General features: G+C 35.6%; 3 protein-coding genes and 1 long non-coding RNA gene across 5 annotated transcripts; 3 read left to right on the top strand and 1 right to left on the bottom strand.

The window, feature by feature from the left end:
* Window positions 1–307: 307 nt before the first annotated feature.
* Window positions 308–1,317, top strand: LOC118744534. Its single transcript, XR_004993546.1, has 2 exons — window positions 308–715; window positions 796–1,317. It is a non-coding gene; the product is annotated as an uncharacterized LOC118744534 (long non-coding RNA).
* A 7,326-nt stretch (window positions 1,318–8,643) lies between these two features.
* LOC118744531 (integrator complex subunit 8) lies at window positions 8,644–13,721 on the top strand. 2 transcript variants are annotated; one of them, XM_036477596.1, is made up of 14 exons: window positions 8,644–9,676; window positions 9,740–9,985; window positions 10,046–10,165; window positions 10,241–10,361; window positions 10,442–10,913; window positions 10,988–11,233; window positions 11,295–11,526; window positions 11,601–11,842; window positions 11,903–12,148; window positions 12,226–12,659; window positions 12,735–12,853; window positions 12,912–13,084; window positions 13,148–13,311; window positions 13,377–13,468. In XM_036477596.1, exons 1-13 carry the CDS (start codon window positions 9,520–9,522, stop codon window positions 13,262–13,264), a joined length of 2,925 nt encoding a protein of 974 aa, XP_036333489.1. In that variant the 5' UTR covers window positions 8,644–9,519; the 3' UTR covers window positions 13,265–13,311; window positions 13,377–13,468. The 2 variants fall into 2 exon arrangements, with proteins under 2 accessions (XP_036333489.1, XP_036333488.1); XM_036477595.1 differs by having other exon boundaries at window positions 8,650–9,676; window positions 13,141–13,311; window positions 13,377–13,721.
* Window positions 13,619–15,487, bottom strand: LOC118744533 (flap endonuclease 1). Its single transcript, XM_036477599.1, has 5 exons — window positions 15,277–15,487; window positions 14,634–15,217; window positions 14,359–14,577; window positions 14,130–14,279; window positions 13,619–14,069 (listed from the first exon to the last, which is right to left on the bottom strand). The coding sequence occupies exons 1-5, from the start codon at window positions 15,356–15,358 to the stop codon at window positions 13,950–13,952; spliced, it is 1,155 nt and encodes a 384-aa protein (XP_036333492.1). The 5' UTR covers window positions 15,359–15,487; the 3' UTR covers window positions 13,619–13,949.
* A 280-nt stretch (window positions 15,488–15,767) lies between these two features.
* Window positions 15,768–23,373, top strand: LOC118744532 (protein DEK). Its single transcript, XM_036477598.1, has 13 exons — window positions 15,768–15,865; window positions 18,015–18,270; window positions 19,813–20,249; window positions 20,316–20,490; window positions 20,553–20,668; window positions 20,727–20,847; window positions 20,941–21,041; window positions 21,108–21,269; window positions 21,376–21,570; window positions 21,660–21,744; window positions 21,841–21,941; window positions 22,005–22,157; window positions 22,633–23,373. The coding sequence occupies exons 1-13, from the start codon at window positions 15,863–15,865 to the stop codon at window positions 22,645–22,647; spliced, it is 1,920 nt and encodes a 639-aa protein (XP_036333491.1). The 5' UTR covers window positions 15,768–15,862; the 3' UTR covers window positions 22,648–23,373.
* The last annotated feature ends 4,334 nt before the right edge of the window (window positions 23,374–27,707 follow it).

Genomic DNA, 27,707 nt, shown 5'->3' with positions numbered 1-27,707 from the left:
AATGTCAACGCATGAACGCAACAGAAAAGTAGCGAGTTGGTTTACGTACGACGGCAACTGCGTTAACGCATTCGTAACGGCGTCGTCTGTAACAGCTGTCATACAAACGCACGTGTTCAATTTTATTTGACATTGACGGCGTGACGCATTTGCCGGCGAACGCATGTTCTGTACCTTCGCTTTTACCTATTGAAAATGTTTACGTGTATACTTATATATGTATATGTAAGTAAAAATTTAGCTACCATTTTTAGCCACAACGACTTTTTTTAGCTCTTTTTTAGCCCTTTTTTTAAAGGGATTTGGCTACCACTAAAAATGATTCGCGGCAACACTGCTTATAAGTTCGGTGTATGCTTAATTTTTTCCTTCAGCTGAAGTACTGAGTCAGCAGACACTCAGGCAGTCTTAGTCAAACAATGGATTTGGAAAGACTTATTAGAGAAATTTATAACAATCCACCTTTGTGGGATAAACAAGATAGAAATTTCACGAATAGAGTCGTAAAGGAGGCAATCTGGGACACAATTGTGATTGATATGCATTCAACAAGTAAGTAAATATATGGTTATAAATGTAAGAGAACGAGGTTGACTGTTCACAAGTGCATACATGCACACGCAGGTACAAGCAGGCTCATACGTGACTGAACAAGTTTCTATTGTAATAGAATTTTGCAAAAAGTGCTTTAGACGATTTGAAAACTAAAAGTTAGGTATTGTATCAATGTACTGCTTCAAAGATATTTCAAATATACATATTTTAAAATTGCATTTTTTTCCATTACGATTCTAGAGGAAAAATGCAGAAGGAAATGGAAATATTTAAAAGATGAATTCAGAAAGGTTTCGCGTAAAATGCCACAATTGGCGTCAAGTGCTGCTGCGCCCTATACATATTTTTCAAAGCAAAAATATTTTGAGATGATTTCGTTTTTAAGGGATGGTGTTGCCTCGTTTGGGGAGGTAAGCAATCAAAGCATCGTTGATAATATCGCCCTCAAGGACGAAAGCAGTATGAGTAAAGAAGAAGATTGTGACGACCTACACTTTTTCAAAAGCCTTTTGCCATATGTGAAAGAGGTGGCGGCGAGTAATAAATTGAAAATGAGAGGAGATATACAAAATATTGTACTACAGTATTATGAACCCGAACAAGCTACGAAAAAATGATACATAATTACTCAGTTTATTCTTGTACATAGATTATTTTAACTTAATTTACATAATGAAATATAATAGTACATAATAAAAATATGTGAACTCACGTACATTTGAATAAATATTTAGAAAGACTGCTAAAAAATGCAGTTCATAAGCAGGGTTTAAAAATTAATGGGAAACGAATTTTTTCCTACTTGACCCCGAACCTGACGAGATGGGGCCTAACAGACCTCGGATTCGCATTCAGGGTGTCGAATAACATAGGGATACAGAGGTTTGGTTCAATATGCAGGAACTTTTTTTTTGTAAACCTGTGTAATTTTTAAGTTTGAAAAATCTAGTTTTTCCTACTGTATTTTTAGTCAACATAGTCAAAGAGTCGCATAGAAGTTCGTTAACAAAAAAATTATATTATCTACAAGATGTTGTTGTAACATCATAAGTACAAATTCACAAAGGATTTTTTTAGGAATAATGCTGGTGTGAAGGTCCTTGGGCAGATATTATTTTGGGTCGTTCCGGTTACGTAGATCCGACTGTAGTGGGAACGATTATGTACAAGTATGTATTTACATACGTATGCTTCTTATGCAATTTCTATGCTTCATCTTAATCTTATTTTTCTCATTTTCAGTAATAATAAAATTTAGTGCTTTTTATTTTCAATTGGATTTATTCCACCACAGAAAAACGATTGCTTGCAGAAAGGGTCAAACGGTTTATCAAAAACAATAGAAAGCAATTTTTTTTTCGAACAAAATCTAGTAGTTAGGAGTATTTACGTATATATTATTTTCATGAATTAAAAATATTTTCCTTTTTTTAATTATAATTTTTTTCGGTCTACACTTATGTACATACATATGTACGTATGGTATCCGAAAAAGTATTGAATTTCTAGATTTTATCCTCTTTAGTATGTATTTCAGAAATATTTTTTTTGAAAATCGATGGCAAGATATTGTCCATTTTCTTATGCGCACGTACATACACACAAACATAAATATATACATACATACAAAAGTAAAAAAATAAAAAATAAAACTGTTTTTCATCATTATGCGATACTGAAATCTAGGCTAGGGCGCTCATTTATGTTATCAGCATAAATTTATAATTCGACAGAGCTACAGTTGCGCTAAGAAGCCATGGTCAAAGCAATTTTGGTAAGTGCATGTATGCATTAAAGTATATAGTTCCATAAAAAAAGTTGAAAAAAAATAATTAAATCACGATAAAGCAGAGCGCTGCGTTGGTGTATTGTATGCACATAAAATAATTCGATAAATATTTTGAAATATTTGTGTTTGGACATTGTGGCAAATACATTAGCATATTTTTAACAAGATGACATAAAAAATACCTGATTAAGTATTTAAATTTGAGCAGATGAAACACTTTTATTATGCGGTTTTTGGTATTTTCTTTTATAATTTATTTTTTTTTCTTTAATACACCTGCAGCAGCAAAGAAACAATTTTAAGCGCACGCAGGCATAAAAAACGCCGCAGGTGACATGAATAACGAATAATAATAAAAGATGGCATACAACAATAAAATTTAAAATTGCTAATTTAAGATGCTACACTAAAACGAAATTAAATGATTTCAAATGTAGCTACGTATGTATATTAGGGTGGTCCTGAAAAAAATCAAATGAACGATTTTTTCAGTCTCACCCCCCCTAAATCGGTAATACCACGGTCGCAGATATCACATGTAAATTTTGGTCCCGATTGGAGTCGGTTAAGATTGGTCTGGATAAGGTAATCTGAACTTTGCGCTCTGTGCGACACGCCTTGACCGTCTTCAATCGAGACCAAAATGTATATGTGATATCTTCGACTATGGTAAATAGTATCGATTTTGGGTATTAGATGAAAAAAATAATAATTTTAATTTTTTTTTTTCATAGAGGAATCGGAATTTTGCCCTCTGTGCGACACGCCTTAGAAGTCTTCAATCGCGACCAAAATTTATATATGTTATATCTTCGACTATAGTAGCATCGATGTAGGAGTTAAGGTTTAGGAAATCTGAAGTAAAAATGTGCTTCCTACATTTGAGGACCACCCTAATGCCCACACTATGTATGTACTGCTTTACTTAAAGTATAGCTCCAAGTAAATAAAATTAACATAACCATCAACAAAAATAAACCGAAAATCATAAAACTTTAAATGGTCAAGTTAAAAATATGTAATAAAAAAACGAGTTTTCTTTAGTCGGTGAATATAGAAAGCATTATAAAATGTTGAAATAAATATAAAATGTATAAACTGTTTGAATACTAAAAAAGATGTTTAAGAATTTGAAAAAAAAAAGAAAAGCTCTTAAAAAATTACAAATCAGTAATAAAAAAATAATGCACCGAATGTGGGACAGCCCGATGACTTAGACAACCAAACGATAGGCTCTGCAGGTATTTAGAACTCCCCAAAAAATTCTCTGCAACCATTTTTTATTTTATGCACCGGAAGCCAGAGCAGAGATAAATGTATGTAAGTAGATAGTACCATCTATGGCGTACAATTCTGCTTGGAAGATAATTGAAAGTGTAGGATATTAGCTTTAGACATATATTTAATTACTCCAGAGCTAGTCTTAGAACAGTGCACCACTACGTTAAATCCTGCGCCAGAATTTGGCTCTCATTAGGTCGGTTATATTAGGACGATTAATAGGGCTGTTCAGGATCTTGTGCATATGCGCTTGCATTTGCATATTAATTGCATCTGTAAATGCACAACAATAAAATGCACGCGGTTGCCATGGCAGCAAGCATAAAATTTTCAAATGCAATTCCAACTGCAAATCCAAGACCATTTCCACAACATCTTAAACAGCCCTAATGTTTAATAGTTTTCCAAGTTGAAAGTAAGTAATGAGTATTCTGGTTGAATAACTTATTAAGAAATACTTATGTATGTATACATCCTTACATTCATACTTCAATATACAAAAGTAAATTTCTCCTACTAACAACATTTGGAAACAATTTGCGACTTCCGCTACAGCAGTCAATTTTTTGCAAATTTTTTTTTTTAATTTTGAGCGAAATTTTTAAACATTTTTCTGTCTTATTCTAAAATTTTATTTTAATTTTTCAACTAAGTAAATTCCTATTCATGGACATCATCCAAATAGTAATTTTTGGCTATTTTCTTCTTTTTTCTACATTTTTTCACCATTACTCACTAAACTGACGTGTCTCCAAACCTCTACCCTAAGCACGTAGACAAGAAAAAAAAAATAAAAACTTTTACCTTAAAATAATTGGAGCTATTTATCTTTTAGCGTGGAAAAAAGTTAAGTGTTCGAACGCAAGGTTGAAAGAAAGCTTGCGTATGTTGAAAATAATCCTAGGCATTTCGATGGATTCACAACATTCACGTATGTATGTAAGTACATACATACCTAAATATTTCAGTTTAAGTTTTGGAAACATTTTCAGCAGCTGTTGACAATAATTTAATTTTTTTCCTGATCATCCACTTGCGTTAGTTTTTTATTGTATTGTTGTCTATTTTCCTACATACGAAGTACACCTATAGTTGTTGTCGTTTTTTATTTTATGATCTTGGCAGAAATACCAATTGTTGAAACATTTTCATTTTATTTAAATTTAAAATACATTTGTATGTACTTACATACATGGGTACATTTCTTGGCTTTTAGAAACTAAATAGCTATGCGGCTACAAGGAAAGAAGGCGAAACTGTTCTGTTTCACTATCTTTCATTACGCTAGTGATACTGTAATTTTTTAATTATCTTTTAATAAAATGTATTTTGTTTTTTCTTCGCTTACTAACTTATTAATATATATATGTGTCATACTTACGTAGTCGATTTTGCACTCAACGTAGTAAGAGAGGTTAGACCGGCGGCACAGTTCAATGGGTTTATTACACATCCATATATATGTATTTATATATATGTATATATATATATCTATGTATAGGTATACGAAGTAGATACCTGTGCGCTAAAAGGTGTCGCGTTATAAGCTGCTTTACATTTTTAATGAAGATACATTATGTATAATGAATGTATACAAATTCCATAACTTTTCTATTTGTGCGTATTCTAAAGAAATATGGTGGCTTAAAGCAGTATAGTTGAATGGATTACGATAAAAAAGGCTACATATCGATGGTCCTGTGCAATAAAGACACAATTCAAAATTGAAAAAATAAAAACTGTTATTAATGTTAAGTGGCTCGTCTATAATCCTTGTCTAATCCATTTCCATCCCTTACTAAAGTAAGCAGTGAGGACTGCTAAGGTGAATTCAAAAGTTTAGGCATGGATTCGACAATGATTAGAGATATGAGCCACATAATAGTAACAGTTTTTATTTTTTGAATTTTGAATTGTGTCGTTATTGCACTTGGACCATCGATATGTATGTATGTATGTATGTATTTACGTATATATATGTTAATATTAAAAATACAAACAGAAAGACGCATATGAATGTATGTATGTATATATGATAATATTAAAAAACAGAAAAATGCATATGTTCATACCCTGCAGGGAAACCACGAACTAGTGAATCAAATTTCTAGTTTCGTACTAGGTCTTTATCGCCAAAAAGGAACTAGTCCGATAGGAGCTAGATCCCCACCAGTCCAAAATCGGCGAAAAGTGGTACGTTTAAAAAACTAATTTTTTCAGTTCTTTTCACTAGAAATCTATTTCTAAAGTGACGAATTTAGAACTGGTTCGGAACTAACGAAAAAGAGATGCAGAACGAACTAGATCTTATTTGTCGAATTTAGAACTAATTCGGAACTATCGAAAAAGGGATGCTGCAGGGCGCTTGTTTACTTTACATAGATATGTGTTCGGCGGCTTCTTCGTTCAAATACGCTTCTATTCTGCATTTCGCAGATATTTTTTCATAGCTTGGTAATACAAAACCAAAATTTGTGTTAACATTTCAACATCTTGGAACCGTCTGGAATCTAACAGCGAGCACCTCTGCAAACTCAGCTACAGCTAAACGTATGTAAACGTACATTTCTTACAATCACTCAAACAAATTTAATTTCAAATTGAAAACACATTTCTTTCAAAATAACTTAAAATCGCACACACGGAAGAACCAAAAAGATTGAAAAATCATCGTCTGTCGATTTTAGAACTGGTTCGGAACTATAGAATTTAGGACTAGTTCGGAACTGTCGAAAAAGGGATGCAGCGGGGGGCAATTGACACTTCCTAGGACATCGCCATGTTAAATTCGCCAGTTGCTTGCATGCAAAAGAGATTTATCGCGAACCAGTACTGGGTCTAAATGTACTAGAAGCACACCAGTTCAGAACTAGAGATTTTCCCACAGGGTATGTACAGTGACGAGCAAAACTGTAACAAGGTGTAACACTTTTTAATGCACCCACCGCTATGTTTCCAAGTTCTAACGACTTTCATCCTTTGGTTGTATATTCTTGTTTGTTTCTTGTGTTCCCTCTCTCATAACGATTTGAAGTCAGTACAACAACAATAAAAAACCCAGCAGACAAAAATTTAAATTAAGGCAAATGTTACAGTTTTGCACTTACTCTCAGTTTTGCATTTTACAGTTATTTTTTACTTAGTTGGAAGTCAGATGACTTTTTTCTGTATTGTAATTTATTGAAGAAGTAATCACCAGTAAATAATATAGTTTATCAGGAACCATAAATGTAAATAATAGATTTACTGTGGAAAGGCGGGGCCGCAGGAAAGTGGAAAAAAATTTTAGAGTTTGCTACTTGAAAATATTTAGATTGATAAAAAATATAGCCTAAAGTGTTCCCAAGGGCAAAGGAAGTCTATCAAAAAATATTACGGACCAATATCTTGTGAGCTTAGCAGCAAGTAGCAATGCAGCCACTATTACAGAAGCGCTTAAGGTATTAAACTTTAATGCAAATCAGTAGACAGCGAGGCGACGAATTGCCAAATTGGCGCAAAGGCATCATAAAAGCAGAAAAAAGCTAATTTGACCAAAATATATGTGCGAGAGTGGTAGCATTTTGCTGTGTCGCCCGGAAACCGGACCGTTGCCTATTGGGATATGTTACGCCTTTCAGAATGCAATAAAAAACATATTTTTAAGTTTCAATTGAAGGTTATTTGGTCTGACAAGACTCAATTAATTGCTTTCAATCAGATGGCCGGGCATGGTATCGGGTCAAAGACCCAAATTAAGCCCATGCGCAACATGTTAGGCAAACTGTGAATCACAGTGGTCGTTCAATAATAGTTTGGGGTTGTATTTAAACAATTTTATGGGTCCGTTAGTACGCATTATGCGTAAGGAACAGTATGGGTGCATTCCAAAACGTCAAAATACAAAGCATCAGTCTCTTTTATTACCGAACCGCACTAGAAGAAAAAGTATAACTTGCGCAACCTAGGTGAAAACTAGAATCTAACTGTGGTTGCGTACATTTGGCATTCCAAGCTGCTGAGGTTTAGAAATAAAAGAGACTGATGCTTTGTATTTTGACGTTTTGGAAAGCAGCCTATCTGTTCATATTTCAACAAAATTTGCAAGATGTAGTCGAAAAATGAGAGTTTCTGCTGAAAAATCATCCAAAACATAGTGCATATGTTCGCAAAGACTGGATACAAAATAAAAAATTTGCTAATTTGAAATGACCTCCACAATCCGCGGACATAAATCTCATCGAGAATTTGCGAAATCAACTAGAAGCACAGCTTATTAAGTATCCAAGTCCGTATAATAGAGTACATGAGCTGTGAAAGCAAACTAAGGATATATGGAGGATATACCTCCAGAAGTTTTACAGAGATAAAAATAAGGTATGCCAAATCGCATCCAGAAACTAAAACAAGCAAAGGGGTACCGAACATTGTGTTAGAAGTTCTTTTTTCCCGTTAAAATTGTTAAAAAGTTCTTAAAAATATATGAGTGCAAAACTGTAACATCTGCCTTAATTTACATTTTTGTCTGCTGGTTTTATTATTGTTGTTGGATTAACTTCAAATAATTACGAGAGAGGAAGTACAGGTGTACCAATAATAACATACAACAAAAGTATGAAAGTCGTTAGAACTTGGAAAGATAGCCATGACTGAAGTAAAAAGTGTTACAGTTTTGCCCGTCACTGTACGTACACACATACATACATCTATAGGTACATGGATATATACTAGGGCCGGGATTATCCGTATAATCTTTACATAATCTAAGTTTCAACTGGCACTGAAAAACTGGCCCTTATAGTGAAAAGTTGCTAGCAGTTGAGTCTACGTTATCGGAACGGCCCACATTCCAAATACATATCCTGGTTTTACAGATTCAAGGCGCTTTTATTTAATACCAAATGTCTTTCATTTTCGCTTCTTAAAAGTATGCACATACATATGTATGTAAGTATAATTGTTAAGTATAGAAGCTACCAACGTACATACATACATACATATACATATATATTAAAAAATTGCTAATATCATTTGGATGCATTGGCTAGGACAATGCTGATGTTTAGCGTTTTCGTTTTTGTATCCCTTTGCGGAACTGGAAATGTTATCTATTTGAGACAAAAACTTGTGCACTTCCGCTTCCTATGTCAACTTGAAGGTATGAACGGCAAGTATGTAGCATACATATGAGTAATAAAAAAGCTTTCTATATTTCCATTTATGCATCAAAGAATTGTACTTACCACCAAACACCCGCGAAAATATGCACTAGCGTGAATAAACTATTTAGTTGACGAAATTCAGATACTGAAAATTACAATCAAACGCGCAACTTTTATCAGACGGGAAGAAAAAGAGGTTATGTCCTGTATTTTTCTACTGCCAATTTTTTGATATTACAAAAGTGCCACCTCGAAATATTTCAGGCTAAATTCATACCTTAATATCAATTTAACACATTTTATCACTTTTTATTGAACAATTTTCACTTTAAATCACACTTTTTGCACCAAATAAATTAATTGAGCGCGCACTTGAAGTGAACAGAAAATTTGCAAACGGTACTTTTATGCAAATGTGTACAGGGTGCCTACGATTTTCTAATAATGAAGGCTATCAAACGTGCTAAATCTTTTGTTTCTATTTATTCAATAAATTATACAACGGAAACGAATTACACAGGGTTTTTGCTGGAGAACTGGCTATCAATGAGAGGATTTAAGATATTTATGTGCCAATTATTTGCAGTAAACTTTAAAGATTTTTCTATTTTTTTATTATAATGCACCCTGCGCCACAAACATATGGCAACGCTTCAGCCGGCTGATTTGTTTTGACACACACAGGAAAACATCTGATTTTTGCAGCGAGGTGCTTTAACTCCAAAATTGTTAATTTTCCAATTTTATAAATAAATGAATGCAGATAAAAGTGCAATAAATCCTTCGATTAAAAAAATGGAAGACCCTTTGCGGCCGAAAGCGGTGCCACTTGCCGCTGAAACGGTGCTTTGGTTTGAATTTCTGCTCGACCCACATTTAATTACCAAACATTTGCAGAAACCTAATCCAGGTAAGTGCGAATGGCAAATATCCAAAAGATGCACTTAACATTAAAGCAAATACCATTCTTTAGATCCCAGCCCTTTGGAGCTAATGTCTCAATTCATATCTGTTACACCGGATGTTATAATGCCGCCGCAGTATGATCTGACTTCGCCAGAGGCTGAAAATGTACCAGGCGGTATACCAGTGACACCGGGCGCAGGCGTAACTGGTACTGTCATAATGAGCAACATAGATGGACTGCGTATACCGCGAAAGCAAATTGCTTTAAAAATATTAACGCTCAAAGTGGCGACATGGTTGAAATGGAACTTGGGTAAGTGGAGAATTAATATATAAAAAAACATTGGTGAAATCTATTCTGTATATATCCCAGATGTCCTGGAAAAGAGTCTTCCCATTCCAAAGCAGCTCTTTCTGTTGCGCGATTTATGTACAGTATGTTTTGGCAAATTGGTACCAATACCTTTACAGCAGGATTTTCAGCAAAAAGTTTGTAAGTAGATATATCTATGTAGAAATTTTATTTAACATCATACTAGAACACGCTTGGAAATATTGTGTTTTGCAGCGCCGGATGGCCATGAGCATGCAGCCCGTTTTGCATTAACCTTTTATCATCGATGGGTGCTACGCTTGCAAATACTGAAAGATATTGCCATGAAAGCTGCACGACCGTCCATGGCTAATATGTGAGTGAACAAATTTTCTTAATGATTTTTTTTTTTAATATATGTATAATAATTTGTTTTTTATTTGAAAAATATCTTAGGTTCGTACCAATGGAGCCTATGCATCAATTCTTTGCTCCCGAAATACCTCCACAAAATAGCGTTGAATATCTACAGGAGCTATGTAAATCAACAGAACCTTTTTATGTCTTCACCTATGACACATTTGTAACACTTCACGCCGATAACGAAACAATGCGTCAAAATTTCGAACAAATGCAAAAAATATCCCTTGCCGAGTTGCGTGCACAAATCTATTTCGATTTAGTTAACTTTTACTTGTATACCAAACAATATGTCCTGGCGCGAGAAGCTGTTAATGAATGCCGACGTAATTTAAGAGAAATGAAGGCAGACTACCGAGCTGAATCGACTAATCACACTGCATCTGGCTATCTATTTTGCCACGTTAACGATGATGAACTGGAGGGTTATCTCCTGGCTTGTGGTTGCAGTGAACAGCGTACGACTTTGACGGAGCGATTTAATGCATCGTCGTTAAAGCAGTATAAGGTGAGTTCTTTTAACATACGTATGCCAATTAAAACATTATATTTAAAATTAAATACTTACAACCCCAAATTAAGGACATTATTGAAATATTACGAGAGGATAATCATGTGCGTGAAATCCCGCTTGTAAATCGGCGTATACTCGAGCTTGATATTGAGGGCGTCATTTCGCAGGGTACGCTGAAGGAACCCCGCACGTTAGAAATGCAAGTAGCCGCGCTGAATGTGGTGCGCAGTATTTTTGAGGAGGGAAACATTTTTGCCAGCGTTGATTACTTTGAAAAATACAGACATATGAATTGCTTTGTCGCAATAATAGATGTGAGTTAATGTGTAATCGCTGGTTTAGTTTTCAATTAATAAATTCATTAATGTCATTTAGGCCATCAGTAATGTGTTGCCGCATTGTACACTTAGCGAACGCAATATCGTCAAACATTTTCTTATAGACTGCATTTTGAAGCAAAATAATGGAAAACAGTTTCTACAAAATGTACAATACATACAATTCTTCACACCCGCTGAATTGCGAGATTTGGAGCGACAAACTGCAGAAGAGGAAATTATTGTGCCAACACTAGCAACGTTGGGTGAATGGAAGTTCAGTTCGAAGAGTATGTAATGCGCCTGCGTGCCGCGCAAACCGACTTTTTTTTAGAAAATGTATTATACATCATTTATTTTCCAGTTATGCGCATTGAGGTTGGCTCACTTGAACGTCAACTTATCTCCTGCACAAATGCAAATACGGTCCGCAAACTGCTGGTAAAATTGGCGGCCACCAATCCAACTAAACCTTTATGGACCGTCAATCCAAGCTGGGAGATAGCAACGCCAATAAAGTCACTGCTTATGTCTATGCAACGCGGCTTTCTGCAAGATTTTGCTTATGTTTTGTTGGGAAAAGCGCGTGAAATGACGGCGAAGAGTGTAAGCTCATTTTTATTTGTGTTGTCTAATATGTGAACAAATTCACTTTTATGATTTTAGGACTATATTGGCGCCGTGTCAATGCTAAGCGTGCTAAAATCGGAAACACAGCGACAAGAGCTTTCAAACACCACCATCGTTTCGAAACTCGGCAAACTGGTAAATTGGGAAATTTTGCTTATCCAAATCACACAGTGTTTAGAGGAATGGAACCGCAAAACTTTAGATCTGCAGTCACTAGGCAATCGCTGCAAGCAATGTTTAGCGTCGTTACAAACCAATGACAATATTATACCGCGCATTGAGGTAAGTATAGTTTGGAGTTTAAACCCAATAGTAGGGTAATTAAGACATATTTGTTAAAAAAATATACATTTCCATAGATCATCGAAAGTTGCGCCATAATGCTACTTAATCTAGGCGATTGGAATGCGCTCATGTTCTTGGATAAGCGCCTGCCGCAGCTCGAATTACCCATCGCCTTTGCAGCTACTGTACTTGATATGGAGAAAATGAAGGGTTCTAAAAAGGTTACGCGAGATGCCTTCGATTTGGTATTGCAAATGTTTGTGAATACTACGAAGCGTAGCGGTGGTCCTGGTGGTAGTGGTGGTGGTGGTAGTGGTGGCAGTTCACGGAATTCTCCCTCACTAGTTGTTTCCACTGGCCTTCAGCCGTTTCTGAAACGCATACGCCATCAACTGGTTTTCTCCTTGGCCATATCTTGCCTTGGAAAAATACAAAACATACTCAGAGATGATACAAATCACGATCTCAGTGGTGAATATATGCATTTGTGGCCAGCTGGTATACCAAGGTATGTGTGAGCTAAATAATGTTGTACCAAATGCATGTATGTATGTATATAATCAAAGCAAATTTTTGTTTACAGCCCAATGGCCTATAGCGTGCGTATAGTTTGCGAAACATTGCATTGGTTGCTGACAGAAGCGCTTAAATACTATCCACAAACTATTACATGGCTGAAAATGAAAGGGGATCTGGAATTAGGTGAGTTACAGTTTTTTTCGATTCATACTTGAATTGTAAATTAACTCTTTGTCATTAGCAATTGGCAATAATGAAGCTGCTATGCGTTGTTATGTCAATGCGCTCATCACCGGCACTGATTACTGCACTTTCCCGCTGCAACGTAATGTAGCTGATGACTATGTAATTCACAAAATGATACGTTGCTCCTCAAACCTGGGCTGTCATATGCAAGCCACCGTTCTGTGTCAGGTATTAAAGTGCAGCAGCGCAGTTTTAAAATAATATTTTTTTTTAAATTTTTACAGTTTTTAGAAGAAATCGACTATGGTATCGTGTTTAAGAAACTCACTGAGAAATCTTCTAACTTCACCGATGCAATGGACGCATACTATAACTGCATTTGGGATACAACATTGCTGGAATTCATAATTAATTTGCACGCAAGAAAGGGAGAGCATAGCAGAAAATTAGAAGCGGTCGGTTTAACAATACAATTAAACATCTCTTAAACAATCATATTCTAATTCCATTTTGATTGCAGATCGCAATTATGGGCTCCTTGGAATTGAATGCGAATAATAACGATGAAATCAAGCGTGAAGCAGCAGCTATACGAAAAACAAGATTTCTGCGCGCATTAGCGAAGCAGTATTTGTTGTAGATGAAATGCGTATTACAGTTATCCGAACCTTTTATATAATTTATTTTTAATTCGATTATGCGCAATCATATTATAAAATTGAACAGATCTTAGTTATGTATATAGCAGTACTTATGTGTAGTTGTAAGCTATTTTCTATGATTATGCGAAGTATCTAGACTTAAACTTAATTGTAAAGTATTATAGTATTCTCCCAACAGACAAAATAAAATTTTTTAAACCATTGAGCAATGTGTTCTGATTCAAAAACTAAGTATTTTTGCAACGATTAACAACAAAAAAGAATGGAGACTTGTGCAAACAAATAAAACAAAATTGAACAGAAATATATCTGATCATAGGATTTTATCAAAGATGCGGCTGCGACGATAGTTTCTCAAAAAAATTTAGTCCAATGCCCAATGCTAAACATGTTCGTCGAGTCGATGAATTAATTTCTCAAATGAAACTTCATTACTTGGGGCGTCTGCCACGTCCACCGCCGCCAGCTTTAACCTTCTTATTGGCAGCCTTTTTATCATCCTCGGCCTTTCGCTTAGGTGTGGGCTTATTGTTACTTGTAGACGGTAGTGCCTAAATATATATATATATATATTTTTTAATACATACATACATTTAGCTTCAATTTATTACCTTAAAAAAGTTGTCTAGTCGTCCTTGTGTCTGAGTATTTTTAGATTTTTGTATTTTCTTGGCGCCAGAACGTACCCGATCTTCATTGAATTGCCGATCGCCACATAGAAACTTTACCAAACCTTCTTCATCGGGTTCAGTCCACTTAAGCTATAAATGCGAATCAAATATTTATGTAAAATAATTTCTCCAAGAATATACACATATTTACATGTGCATCTTTACTAACCTCAATAGTCGACGGATCCGTTACATCGGGTTTTACGAACAATTCACGTGCAACTTGATAGTTCCAATCTTCCGCTACTGTGTACTTCTTTTGGTCAATGTTCTTGAGTATTGTCTCAATATCGCGATAAGTATTTATCAACTCAATGGCGCGCTTCGGTCCAATACCTTTGATACCTTCACAGTAATCACAGCCCAGCAGTATGCAAAGATCTATAAACTGCAAAAAAAGGTTTATAATACTGCTCATACATTCGAGGGCCTTCAAGTACTCACCTCAGTGCTTGTCAATTCGAATCCTTGAAGCACTTTTTCATAGATAAACTCTTTTACCGGCATCTTCCGCGCCTCACTGAATGTCAAATGACGCAGGAGTACACTGGAACCAAAAGTAAGTGCATCCATATCCTCTGTAGCTGTAGCATAAACTTTGCCTGCTTTCACCAACGCCGAACATTGCGCTTCCGCTTCACATGGTGCCTCTACATAGGGTACTCCCATCAATTTAAGCAATTCCTGCGCTTCACGCGCATGCTCTTTGGTTACTCGCACTAACCGGCGATTGAATTTTTCCACTTCCTCAGCATTGCCCGCTTCTTCGGCCTTTTCCAAAGCCTTTTGTGCTTCTTCCCGGCGTTCTGCACGTTTCGCTAATTCACCCGATTTTAAATCTGGTGGCTTACCATCGAACACATACACGGGCTTTATACCATGCTCCAGCAAGCGTATGGTTCTATAGAACATACCCATCAGATGCGATGTAGGTTCGCCATCGACAGTTGTCAATTGTGCGCCATCAGAGCGTACGGCGATCAGAAATTGATACAGGCACATCGATGCATCAATAGCCACTTTGCGTCCTTTGGAGGGAATCGTACAAGTATATGAACGTATTCTTTTTTTTTGCGAAAAAACTCACCGAAATAGTTTTTAATTTCATTCTCTTTAATAGCAGATGGTGCAATATCTGCTATTAACTTGGCTAAGCCCAAAATTCCCATGATATTCTCCTTTAAATTGCAGTCAGGACCAACAGGACAAAATGTGCCAAGTAGGAGAAGCAGATGGATGTTGGCGCGCGGTTATTTACCAATGCCGCAACGATAAACCATGATCGCAAATGTTATCGAAATATTGTTATTACAATCGAAGGAATGCATTAGCGTGGCGGTAAATTTGAAAAGAAATTTGATAACTTTTGGATTTATTACGAGTTTTCTTCCTTCCTAATCAAGGGCATACACGTTAGGAAATCAAATTAGAATTTCTAACATATATTTGGTTTCCTTTCAGCATCAAAAAAATAACTTATAGATTTACGATCTTTACTTTACGCCAAATAGTACTATTTTACCTAGTACCAAAAAAATCATTTATGTGCTGAGAAAAAGAAGAAGCATAAAGTAAAGAGGAACTAGTGAAATAGTTGAGTGTATTTTCCATAAGTGAATTTCGTGCCAGGAAAACGGCGAGAAAAACTTTTTCGGGAAAAAAATATAGTAAATATGGTATGTAAATTAAAAAAAAGTACTTCAAATTGTTAACTAGTGTTGAAAGTTTTCAATTTCAATGAAATTCGGTGCGAATTGAATGTGTTTAACGTGAATAAGTGAGTGGAAAAAATTTGAAGCGCGTCACATTCGGTGAATTTTTCGCTTTCATCGTTTCGTCTTCTTTTTTTATTGGTCGTCGTTTTGCTGTTTCGTTGCGCCGCGCTGCATCGTGTATTTGCTACGCCGTGGTGGTGTATAAACATGGCGTCGGTTCATTTTCACGTACTTCACATTTCGTATGAGCTTTCCTCGCTTGCCGCCTTTTGTGTAGTCTTTTCTTCAGCGCACGAGCGAATTCATCTAGTTGAAAATTTCGCGTTTTCATTTTCGCCTTGATTCGTTGTTCAAGCGGCATACGTTCATCCATTTTATATTCATTCGATTCGGTGTTGCCGTGGCTCACCAGAGCCAATATAAAGACGAACACGGGAGAAAAACAAAGGCGAAAAAATTTCTTCTATTTCCTATGCGCGGAGGATATTGTTGTAAAAGTTGTAGTTTTAGATATCTTTGTAATGGGTGGCTTGAGGGTTTGAACTGTTTGCTGAGGCAACAGTTGAACCTATTTTCATGTGCTCGGCAAGTGGTTTGGAAATATATAAATAGGTATCTTTGTACATACACGTGTTGCAAAACATACATACCATGCACGTACATACATATATCCCTGGGGAGAAAACTCTAGAAGGTTAAAATTTATTTACTTTATTTTAAAAGCGTACACTTGTTCTTTAATTTCGCTAGACTTTTTATGATTTGGATTAAAGTGCAGAAATACTACGTAAATGTCCTTACGCTCGATAGCAGGTTTCATGCATCAAATCAACATATGCCGTCTAGTTAATTGGATACACAGTTCATATGTATGTACATGTGGGCAGGGTCAGATCCAATGTAGGAGGCACTCTGTGGTTTTAATACCACGCGAAGCTCCAATTTACTATCTACACCATTCCTAAAACTACTTGGTGAGCGATATCAATTTTTAATTTTTTTTCATGGTGTTATTATTCCACCATGATTTTTTTTTTTTGTTTCTGAATATTTGCTTTTTGGACTAATCCTATTGCCAATAAAATGACTGACGAGAACCTTTAGCTTCCGTCGAGATGCGACGAGTAGTTTGTGCGGTTAATTTCTTTAGAAGTCTAGTTAATTCTTTTCCATTGAGAGTTCAGACTCACTACGGATGATCCAATGCATAGGCGCCCAGAAGGTCAAAAAATTTTATAAACAATTGTTTAAACACTTGGGACCAACAGAATCATACCCCTATTCGGAAATGCAGCTAAGCAACAACATCCGTCTCTTATATCTAAACTATAATTGCTGGAAAAGCCCAATTAGCGAAACGTAAGTTCCGATTCGATATTATAGTTTAGAAATAAGAGACTGATGGTTGTAGCGGCTATTCCCGCACGGGTCGGCTAGTTCGTCAACGTTGTTGTTGTTGTAGCGGCTACTAAACCCCGCTCGAGTCGGCTCATCCATCTGCGTTGTCATCTGTTTCAGCTAAGATAAGGCACAGGAAGTGTGCAACTTCAACAGTGGTTGTTCATAGAGGCAGGGGCGTTAGCTGGGAGGGGTCTTGGGCGCATGTAAAGAGGTGCCGTGAGTCATGTGAAGACTCCCCTTGCCGGGCACTCATTTGAACATCTGTATTGACTCAGTTCAGGTATGTGTTTAGGCTGCAGCAGCAGTCAGAGCAAAGTTGGTCTATTGTGATGAGGGTAGTTGTCTGCCCAACACGCCAGTGATTTTCTGCATTTCCGAATAGCACCCATATCACCGCCGGTCGCCATGTACTAATAGTTCCAGGTATAATACATATGTACGTATGTGGCCTACAATCAGTATTTTTCGTTTCATCACAATGACGTTCAAGGGAACAAATTCATCTATATGTATACATATTTTAGTACATAGTAAGTTCTGGAAGCTGCTTTCATAGTTAACCTCTATGTTTGGGAGGCACACGAATTACAACTTAACTAAAAAAACTTCAAAACATTTACCAATTAGATATGTAGTTTATTTTACAGTTGTATTTATATTTTAATAAAATATTTAACTAATCATATATTTGATGATCTTATGCTTAAAGGAAAGCGAGAACAAAACAGAGGAGACAAAAGCCGGAGGCGAAGCTGAGGCATCAGCGACGACAACGGCAGAGAAAACGTCTGAAAACGATAAGAAAGAGGTAGCCGCTAGTGGTAAAGAAATAGAAGAAACAGCACCAGCGGCAGAGAAGGAAAACAGTACTGGGGCTGGTGACGAAGCCAATGATAAGAATGCGGATAAGGCGCCTACAGCGGCAGAGAATGACGATAAGAAACCTAAATCAGAGTCTGATGCAGGTAAGCAGGGCAATATGGATTTTTGAGAATGGGCGAAAGGTTTCTTAATGATCATATCTAGCTACATTTATAAATGTACATACATACATACATGTAGATTTATGCTACGCGGCGAACATTCATTTCTCTTCAGTACTGTTGATAAGCTGTAAAACAAACGCGGCTAATGCGAACGTATAAAGCATGAAAACCAAAAAATGAATAATGGATGAACTTTGTAATTCAGCGAGTTGTTGCTCTTTTGCGTTTGTGTTTTGCTACGTATTCGGTTCGGTCGACAGACCTCCGGTGTTCGCTGGCAGCAAAATGTATTTGTATGTATGTATGTACATATATGTAGAACGAAGACGTGAAAGCAAGGAAGTGTGTTTTAGCCGGCTACATTGCTGACGTTGCGTGGCGCATCGTGTTAGCGTGTCGCATTTACTGTATGAATTGGCGCGCTTTCTCGGTCACGGTTCGAATCCCGATGAAGGCAACTTTTGTGTTTGTTTGTTTGTTGTTTATTGAATGCAAGTGTTTGGGTTAAGGAAGTTAAAGGAAAATTTAATTTATGTATGTGCTTTTCTTCCTTGCTTTGCGCTTTCTAAATAAGCTAGATTCTGTGTTGAGAGCGTCAAAGTATGCAGTTCGTTAAATATATATATAAAATCTATTGACTTCTCAGAAACATTCTATCTACCCTTGGATTTGTTCATACGAAACCCTGACAAATATGGTTTTGTGTAGTAATGTCCAAGGTACAATAAATATTCACTATTTCATAGTTTATCTCGTCACGTTATATGTGACTGTTAAACTTCCCAAGGGTGAATACAATGCTTTTTTCTTAAATAAAAAAATAGATAATTAAAAAATAAATTCATGTATCTAATTAACAAAAACAAACAAACAAAATATTAAAATCATTAGCAGCCAGTTTCACGATTTTTTTTTTTAATGTATTATGAAAACTGAAAAAGGGAAATAATTTCTCACTTAAATTGCTGATGAAACCGGAAGGTTAATTTATTAAATTAAAAATAATAATAAAATAAAGGAAAATACATATTTTTGTACATAAAAAATATTAAAAATGAGAAAAATGTAATAATTTCATTTCAGTTAATGCGAAGACGTTCATTAGTACAAAAACATTTGTGATCTTTAATGGTACAACAAATAATTGATAAAAATTAGAAAAAAAATATGTAAAACAACAGCAGTTCTTAACTAACGCTAAGATTTATAATTAATATAGAGAATTAGAAAAAAAACGCATAAAAAACGCATACATAAAAATTCACTAGGGAATGAACAAGGTTAAAAGAAAAATAAATAAAAAAATCTAAACTATAAAAACGGTAAACTCTAAAATCTATAAAATTCAAAACGAATAAATAAAAATATATTTCGCATAAAAAAGAATCTTTATATCAAATATTGAAATTAGTTCCTTAATTTAAGTTCCATATCTTAAAATGACACACAATATTAATAAAATTACGAATTCAATTAACAATTTTGTTTGGTTTTCATAAAAATTGTGTTTTACCATACCAGACAACATATCTGACGATAAAGCCTCCACTGATGAAGTTGATGATAAAAAGGCGGCACAGAAGGACAAACTACCCGATGCCAAGGAGGCTAACGACTCGAAGGAAAATGACGTAACAGATGGTGATGGTGATGGGGATGGTGATGGTGATAAGAAGACTGAAGGCAAGGAGAAGAATGGAACAGTAGCAGGTGCTGCAGGCGGCGCCGCCACGGCAGTCGCTGCTGATAAAAAGAAGCCAGCCAAAGAGCAGGGCAAAGAAAAAAATGATAAAAAGGTGGAGAAAAACAAAGAAGATAAAGATAAAGAAGAAGAAGCGGAGGGCGAGAATAAAGAAGTAGATGAGGATGATGAAAATGTGGTGGCATTAGCTGAAATTGATAGAATCAACGATAACATTAATAAAACTCGCGTAGATGGACTCCAAACATTGCATGAGGTATGTAATTTAACGGCAATATGCCTAAATTTAAATTCATATTTTAATACATTAATAATTTTGCAGCTTTGTTTCGGTTCGGTTGGTAAAAATAATGTTGTAAAAAAGAATTTACGCTCATTTGCCGGTTTCGAGTTTGAAAAGGACTCTAGCGAATATAAGAAAAAGTTTGATGCCATTAAGAAAACCGACGCTAAGGCACTAAAGGGTATTTGTGATATACTGGCATTGGAGCGCAAAGGTATAAAAACTTAAAATAATAGTATTAAATGTATATTGTACTATGTCCCCGATTAAATGTAGGCACAAAAGATGAGATTGCAAATCGTGTGCTAAAATTCCTTATGGAACCCGATGAATCGCTATGCGTAGATGAGGCTGCCGAAGAGGAAGAAGAAGATATTGAAGAAGATGAAGAGGTAATTTATACGCCTTTCTTATTAGCCCTTTGTTTATCAATTTTTTCTGTTGCAACAGCCAGTAGATGAGGAAGAGGAAGAAGTTAGCGCTGAAGAGGAGCGTAAACGTAAACCCAGCAGCCGCGCACCCGCACGAAATTCAACAAGTGGCCGCCCTAGACGCGCAACCGCTGGAAAAAGTATGGCATATAATTTTTTATCCCAATACTAGTAGTCTAATGTAAATGAAAAAAAAAAATATATATATATACTTTTTAACGTTTGTGTTGCAGAGATGTCCGCTTATGTCGACTTCTCGAGCTCGGATGAAAGTGAACGCCAAGCAGTGCCGGCTAAACGAAAGCGTAACGATGGCTCCGAATCGGGCTCAGATGTAAATAGCAAATTATATTTAATTTCAAACTTTTTCCCTATAAGCGTTTGTTATTTATGCTTTTAGTATAATCCGTCAGGCGGCAACTCTGATTCGGATGGTGCGCGTGGCGGCGTTCGTAAAGCATTGGCACGTGGTGGGCGCGGCGGCCGACCAGTACGTAAATCTTGGAAGAAGAATTCAGATTCTGAAGAAGATGATTTTGATCTATCAGATGCCGATAGTGATGTGAGGGCAATCTGTGCTGTTTTGATATACATATACTCTTACTTCAATTTTTTATTAATACATTTTTTAATAAAATGAAAATGTATTATGGTTTTTGTTGTTCCAGGTGCCGAAACGTAAACGCGCTACACCTGGTAAACGTGGCCGACCTGCTGTTGCTGCTACTACCAAACGTGGTACACGTGGACGTGCTGCCAAAGCAACTAAATCGCGCAAGCGCAAGGACTCTGAAAGTGAGGAAGAGGTGTCTGAAGAGGAGGAAGAAGAGGAGCTGTCTGATTTCGGCAGCGATCAGAGTGAGGTAAAAAGCGATGGCACATTTGTGTTTTTTTTTTTTTTTTTTTTTTTTGCATCTAAGCAATACTATTAATGGTGTATGCTTTTCTGCAGGAAGAGGAGTCCAAGAAGTTTAAGAAACCCCCGGCGCCTGTGAAAAATGCTAAAACTAATAACAAAGCCAAAACGCCAGTCAAACGTAAGCATAAGTAGTTTTGGTAACTGTACCATATAATTTTAGTCCCGTTTTGACTGTATATACATATGTACATATATATTCAATTATTTAACTTAGCTGCTGGTCGGCCGAAAAAATCAAGCAAAAAAGAGGAGGAAGAGGAATCCGATGATGAGGATGAGCCACTAAACAAGAAGGGAAAAGCGACATTCCCCACGGTACGATGCATAAGCGTGCAATTTTTGTTTTTTTTTTTTAATAAATTGTTATTTTTTGTACAGGATGAGCAAATACGCAATTATGTTAAGGAAATATTAGATAAAGCAAATCTTGAAGAGATCACTATGAAAACAGTGTGCAAGCAAGTGTATGCAAAATATCCCGATTTCGATTTAACAGATAAAAAGGACTTTATCAAGGCCACGGTGAAGGCGGTAAGTTTGGAAAGCCTAAAATTTTTACTGACTCGCAATTAATGCAATATTTTTATCAAAATCGTACATTGAATTTTTTTTATCTTAGAACATGTTTTAATTTTTTCTTTTTCACAATTATCAAAAATTTGTACGCAATCGCTCAAAAACAATAAACAATTATACAGAATGGTGTTTGATAAAAAGTTCTTTACATATGAAAATTACTTATCAAAACAACCACAATATCTAGTTTTCAAAACCCCTTTCCCTTCGCAAATTAATTGAATTTAAAAGGTTACGATTAGCATTATACATCAAATGCTCCCCTGTTTTAAAAAATTAACCTTGCCGTTCGCAAACCTAGTTTGCCAGTCTGCTATTCTTATTTTGAATTTAATTATTTTTACTTTCATTTTTAATACAATATGAGTGTACAGTCTTGCCAAACCCATAAATTGCATATATTTTCAATGAATTGTTTTTTTTTTTACAGCTAATTGCGGCATAAATGCAGGCCACACAAGTATGTGCAAAAAACTCAAAACATTGCAATATTGCAAATTAAAAAGGCAGCGGTGCTACAGCACAGCAAGTATGCTAACCAACAATTGTTGTCAGTCTGCGCCACAGCATCGGTGTATTTATATTTAGCTATTGAAGACGGTTTAAATCGACGAATTCAGGAGCTTTAAGATTTCAAGATTTTTTTTGTCAATATTAAGATTGCTTTTCATTACTCCCCTCCGGCTCTTCCTAAGTTGGTGCACCATGTGCATTCTAATTGAAGCGAAACACACTCAAAACAATTAAAAAAAAAAACACAAATCTTTGATTATTTGACTAATTTTATTTCAACTTGATCATACACAAATGGTGTGTATAATAACTTGTCAATGTTGTATTTCTTCTTTTATTATATATCTAGATACTATATACATCCAACGTTCTTTATTCTCATTTTTTTACATGAATGGTGTACTTGCACACAAAACTACACCCATGCATACATAATATATTTTGTTTTTAGTTCCAAAGCATTGTATAAATACTAGCTTTTCTTATGACTTTCAAGAGAAAAACAAAAAAAAATGTGGAATGCAAATTTGTAGAATTTCTGTAAAATGTTTAATTATAATAAAACGCAAAAACCCTAAACATAATAAAATGTGCGTAAAGTAAGATTACGTAAATTATAATAAACAAATGGAAAACATATACAAAAAGTAAAAATCAAGTTATTTAATTTTTGGTTTGTATTTGCTAAAAATACTATTTGTAATAAGGAGAAAAGTAGCGGAAAGCAGATACACTAAAAACAATTTTGGAAAAGCAAAAAAAAAATTGGATGAAATTAAACAAAAAACTAGCGTCAGTACAAACAAAAAAAAAAAACAAAAAAGTATGTATGTACTTTATTTTTTAATATTTGGCCACATTTAAGACAAATCGACATATAAAAAAAAAACAAGTCAAAAATGCTAAAAAGGGAGAATTATCATAACAAAAGTATGCGCGAATTATGTTTAAAAAATGTGTATGGAGCAAATAAGTGAAATAAAGTGAAAATAAAATTAACTCCTATCTAAAAGGTATTACTTTTTTTAATAAAAATATATGTTAGATGACTGAAAGTGTTTCAATATTCCCCTTCGAAAGCCGGCCCGAAGCTTTTTGCAGATTGCCAAAATTTGAAGGGAGTATATAGTCGATAAAACAAAAACTATTTGTTACTTATAAAAATTTAGTGTATCGCTTTCAAAATAACAATTTTTAAACGCTTTCCCGGAATCCACTCAGTTCTCGCAGTGAATTATCTTTTTTGTCTGCTATTGATTCGTGCCTCGAAATGGTAATTGTGGATTTTAGAAGGACAAAATAGCCCACCGAAGCAATAATACGTTAACACCGTGATTGTTCGATGACATTTTTTCGTGTTTTTAGCCGGAAATATCTTCAAAATGACTGACTTATGAGATGGTGAATTATCCTAGTGTAAAATACATGAAATAACTGCCCACAAATCTGACCTTTTCCGACGATTTTGCTCTCTCCCAACGTTCTGCCAAGAATTGCAGGTGCACTACACCTCGGCAATGAAAGACACTAAACTCTGTTACAGCCGTATTCTAATAAAGTAGCAAATCTTAGCTCATCACTGCTGTGATTTCTATTGCGCCTCAAAGTTTGCTGCTGCAGCAAATATGCCGCTACAAAACAAATTGTCGAGTTTTTGTGTATTTTTCTAGCACTAAAAATCGAATTTTTGTGGCACATTTTGAGGCGCACTAGAAATCACAACAGTGATGAGCTAAGTTTTGCTATTCTATTAGAATAGAGCGGTTAATCCGACTCTGAAGAGGTTTCTATTCTACAGTTTTAAGGTACTACCCCGAAGATTGTTGAATGGTTGCATTGTATGCCGAAACTCGTAAGTCCATGTTCCATCATCGGTTACGAATTGTCTTTTAGCGACCTTCGCGGCATCGAGTTTTTGAAGTAAATTCACGAATATCGCAAAACACTTCATTGATGAAAAATCGAGCACTCCAGAGCAGAACACGCTCAAACTTGAACAAAAGGTTAGAGGTGTGCCAACTTGGCGAATGAAAGAATTTTGTGTATTCTTAAGGTCCTCTTACGAGAATCTTGAATCGTGAGCTTGTTAAATTATGTATTCTCGATACTCTCTTGACGGAATATATTTTATGAGAAAGGCTGTAAGAAGTTTTTTGGTCGATATCGAACCCAGCCGAATTTTGTGGACGAATACCGATGTGAAATTTCGATAGATTTGAATGTTTTTAACTGTAAAGGAGTCGCATTGTCGCTAGGAGTCGAAGATATAATCATGATGAAATATTTAAATATTTGTATCATGGATATAATGCGAAAAATGCCATACGATGTAATGCAAATATTTCCCCAGCAAACATTGAGGTTAGTTATCGATTATATAATGATTGGAGAACTAGCCACATTCTCCAATCTCTAACGCTTGAGATCGACTCGAAAAACTATCGAGAATCATAGCGATCTCAACAAAAATGGGACATAGTTCTTGACTCGAGAAAATATTAATTCTCTAATCGAATTCTAATGTTGATCTCTAATGGGATTCGAATTTGAATTTTAAACTGCTATTTTGCTTTATTAAATAAAACGCTTTGTTTGTAAAATTTTTATTAAATGTATTTGCAATAAAATAATAATGAATTTGAACATAAAAAAAAAATTATGATTCATTTAGAATATTGCTTATTTACATTTATTTGAATTTGCGTTTTTTCTCTAATCGTTCTCGAATCGAATTCTAATATAGTTCTCTAACTTCCGTCATCGACTCGAGAACGATTAGAGAAATACCCTAGTTATCTAATGTAGAAATCCAAATTTCTCCAACGTTAGAGACCGTGTTTGCTGGGTCTGTTAACCTACCAGCCAGCAAACTATCCGGAAACGTATTCGAAAATGCGAAAAATTTCGTATACAATCGAATCGATACGTTCTGTAACTAAAGCGGTGGTCATCAGCTTGCCCGCGTTCCAACGACAGTCGGGTCTATGCAAACGGAACGACCCAGATTTGTGTATGTACATATAGCTGGGCATGAATCACGTACTACGACAATCGTCTGAACGATATCGTGTGGAGATAGTCTTGCTTGATGAAGACCAACAATTGTTTGATCGTTTGTACGATATCGTCAACTCGATTCCAATTTTGATTCACGTAAGAGCAACACAAATGCATAAATCATTGTTTTGATGGCATCGTTTTGTCAGCATTGTTTGAACGACTATCGTTTCAAAGTTACGTGATTCATGCCCTGGCCAAGGACTGCCACTCCAATAGCACTCCCAAAAAACTCTTTGGGGAATTTTTATGCTGTTACAACAACAATCAGCCTGCCTGCGGGCAAAGCTCCCTAAAGCTTTCTATACTAAATGTATACAAAGCTTGAAAGAGCTTTGCTCGCGGATAGGCCGATGCCCACCACCGCACTAATGTGTGTATCCGAAACGAAGTATGTCTAAAACAGGGCTCGAATCGTCACATACGATATCGTACTACTCGTCACGTAAAAACACATTTTTCGGATTATGGCATACGTGAACGTACTCTGTGTCCCATTCAGGGCTCAAATCGTAACATCAGTTCACGGATCGAAAACCATACGAAAGAAAATTACGTGATACGTCAGGCAGTATAAACTGAATGGGACAAAGAGTACGTTCACGTATGTCATAATGCGAAAAATGTATTTTTACGTGACGAGTAATACGATAACGTATGTTACGATTCGAGCCCAGCTTATACTGCCTGACGTATCACGTAATTTTCTTTCATATCGTTTTCGGTCAGTGAATGGAGTTACGATTCGAGCCCTGTACTAAGGGCCGTCTTCTCGACTGCCTGCTAAAAGTTGACGTCCGGTCTGCTTTATCGATTTTTTTCGAATGCCTGTTATAAGCATGTGAGTGACAAATTTGACGGACAGTCAAAACAGCGGTTGGGCAGTAATGAAAATTTACATCACTTCTGTGAGTGACCAACTGATAAAAAGTTGTAAGATATTAACACAAATCGGCGGTAAAAGCTCAGGTTAAATACAAGTGTCACACTCTAGTATGAAAAAAATACATATTTTTTGTGAGGAGAGATGCCCAGCCGGCAATAAATCCGAAAATGCATCAGAAAAAGGGCAAAGTGTATGAATTGCGGATTTTTGTCCTGAAAATTGTAGTGGTTTCCTGTTCGCTGCCGGATAGGGAAAATTGTGCGAGACCGCACAGTCGGCAAAGTTTACGTTTCTCAGCTGGCTGGGTTCGTATGGTGACTGCATTACCGACGTTGAGATGTCCAAGCTTGTTTTGCATCATGATTCAATAATACAAGGTGTTATCGGTTAGCAACTTCTCGCTCTAATTCCGCCATATTGACTGCCTTAGGTGAAACAGTGTTACTTCTTTAACAATTCTTTGCCTAATAATATAGTTGAAAGTTTTGTTTTCTTAAAAAGGTATTTGGTATTTTATCTTATTTTATTTCATTTGATTACGAATATACTATAAAAAAGCAAATTTTGTTTAGGAGAAAATGTGAAATTTTATATTTTTCCCCCATATGGGGATTAATTTCTTCCCGTTTTTCTTCTCATCCTACTGAGCTAAGGCAGTGTCAAATCGAACTGTCACAACTGATATTACCTTGTATCATTGCATTATGGTTTTGCATGTTCTCTGTTATCACTACGTTCCCTGAGTAAACAAGTAAGAAAGCAAAGCAAAAGACCTTGGTGTCCGCGGTAGCTGAGTGGTCGAAACTGTGTACTACAACTCAACAGGTCCCAGTTTCGATCCCACTCCAAGAAATTCTTAAAAAACAGCTTTATATATTGTTTCTTTCATTTATTTATCTTTTTTAATTTATTTCATTTTCGATTTTTATTTTTTTCCTTTTCGTTTTTTATTTTTTGCCTTTTCGTTTTTTATCTTTTTCCTTTTCGTTTTTTATTTTTTTTTCCTTTTCGTTTTTTATTTTTTTTCCTTTTCGTTTTTTTTTTTTTTT

Source organism: Rhagoletis pomonella, unplaced genomic scaffold, assembly GCF_013731165.1.
Source record: "Rhagoletis pomonella isolate Grant_MI unplaced genomic scaffold, Rhpom_1.0 Rhpom_scaffold_00008, whole genome shotgun sequence".
Taxonomy (NCBI): Eukaryota; Metazoa; Arthropoda; class Insecta; order Diptera; family Tephritidae; genus Rhagoletis; species Rhagoletis pomonella.
The sequence above is the reverse complement of the archived record's forward strand: the minus strand, read 5'-3'. Positions and strand labels throughout refer to the sequence as shown.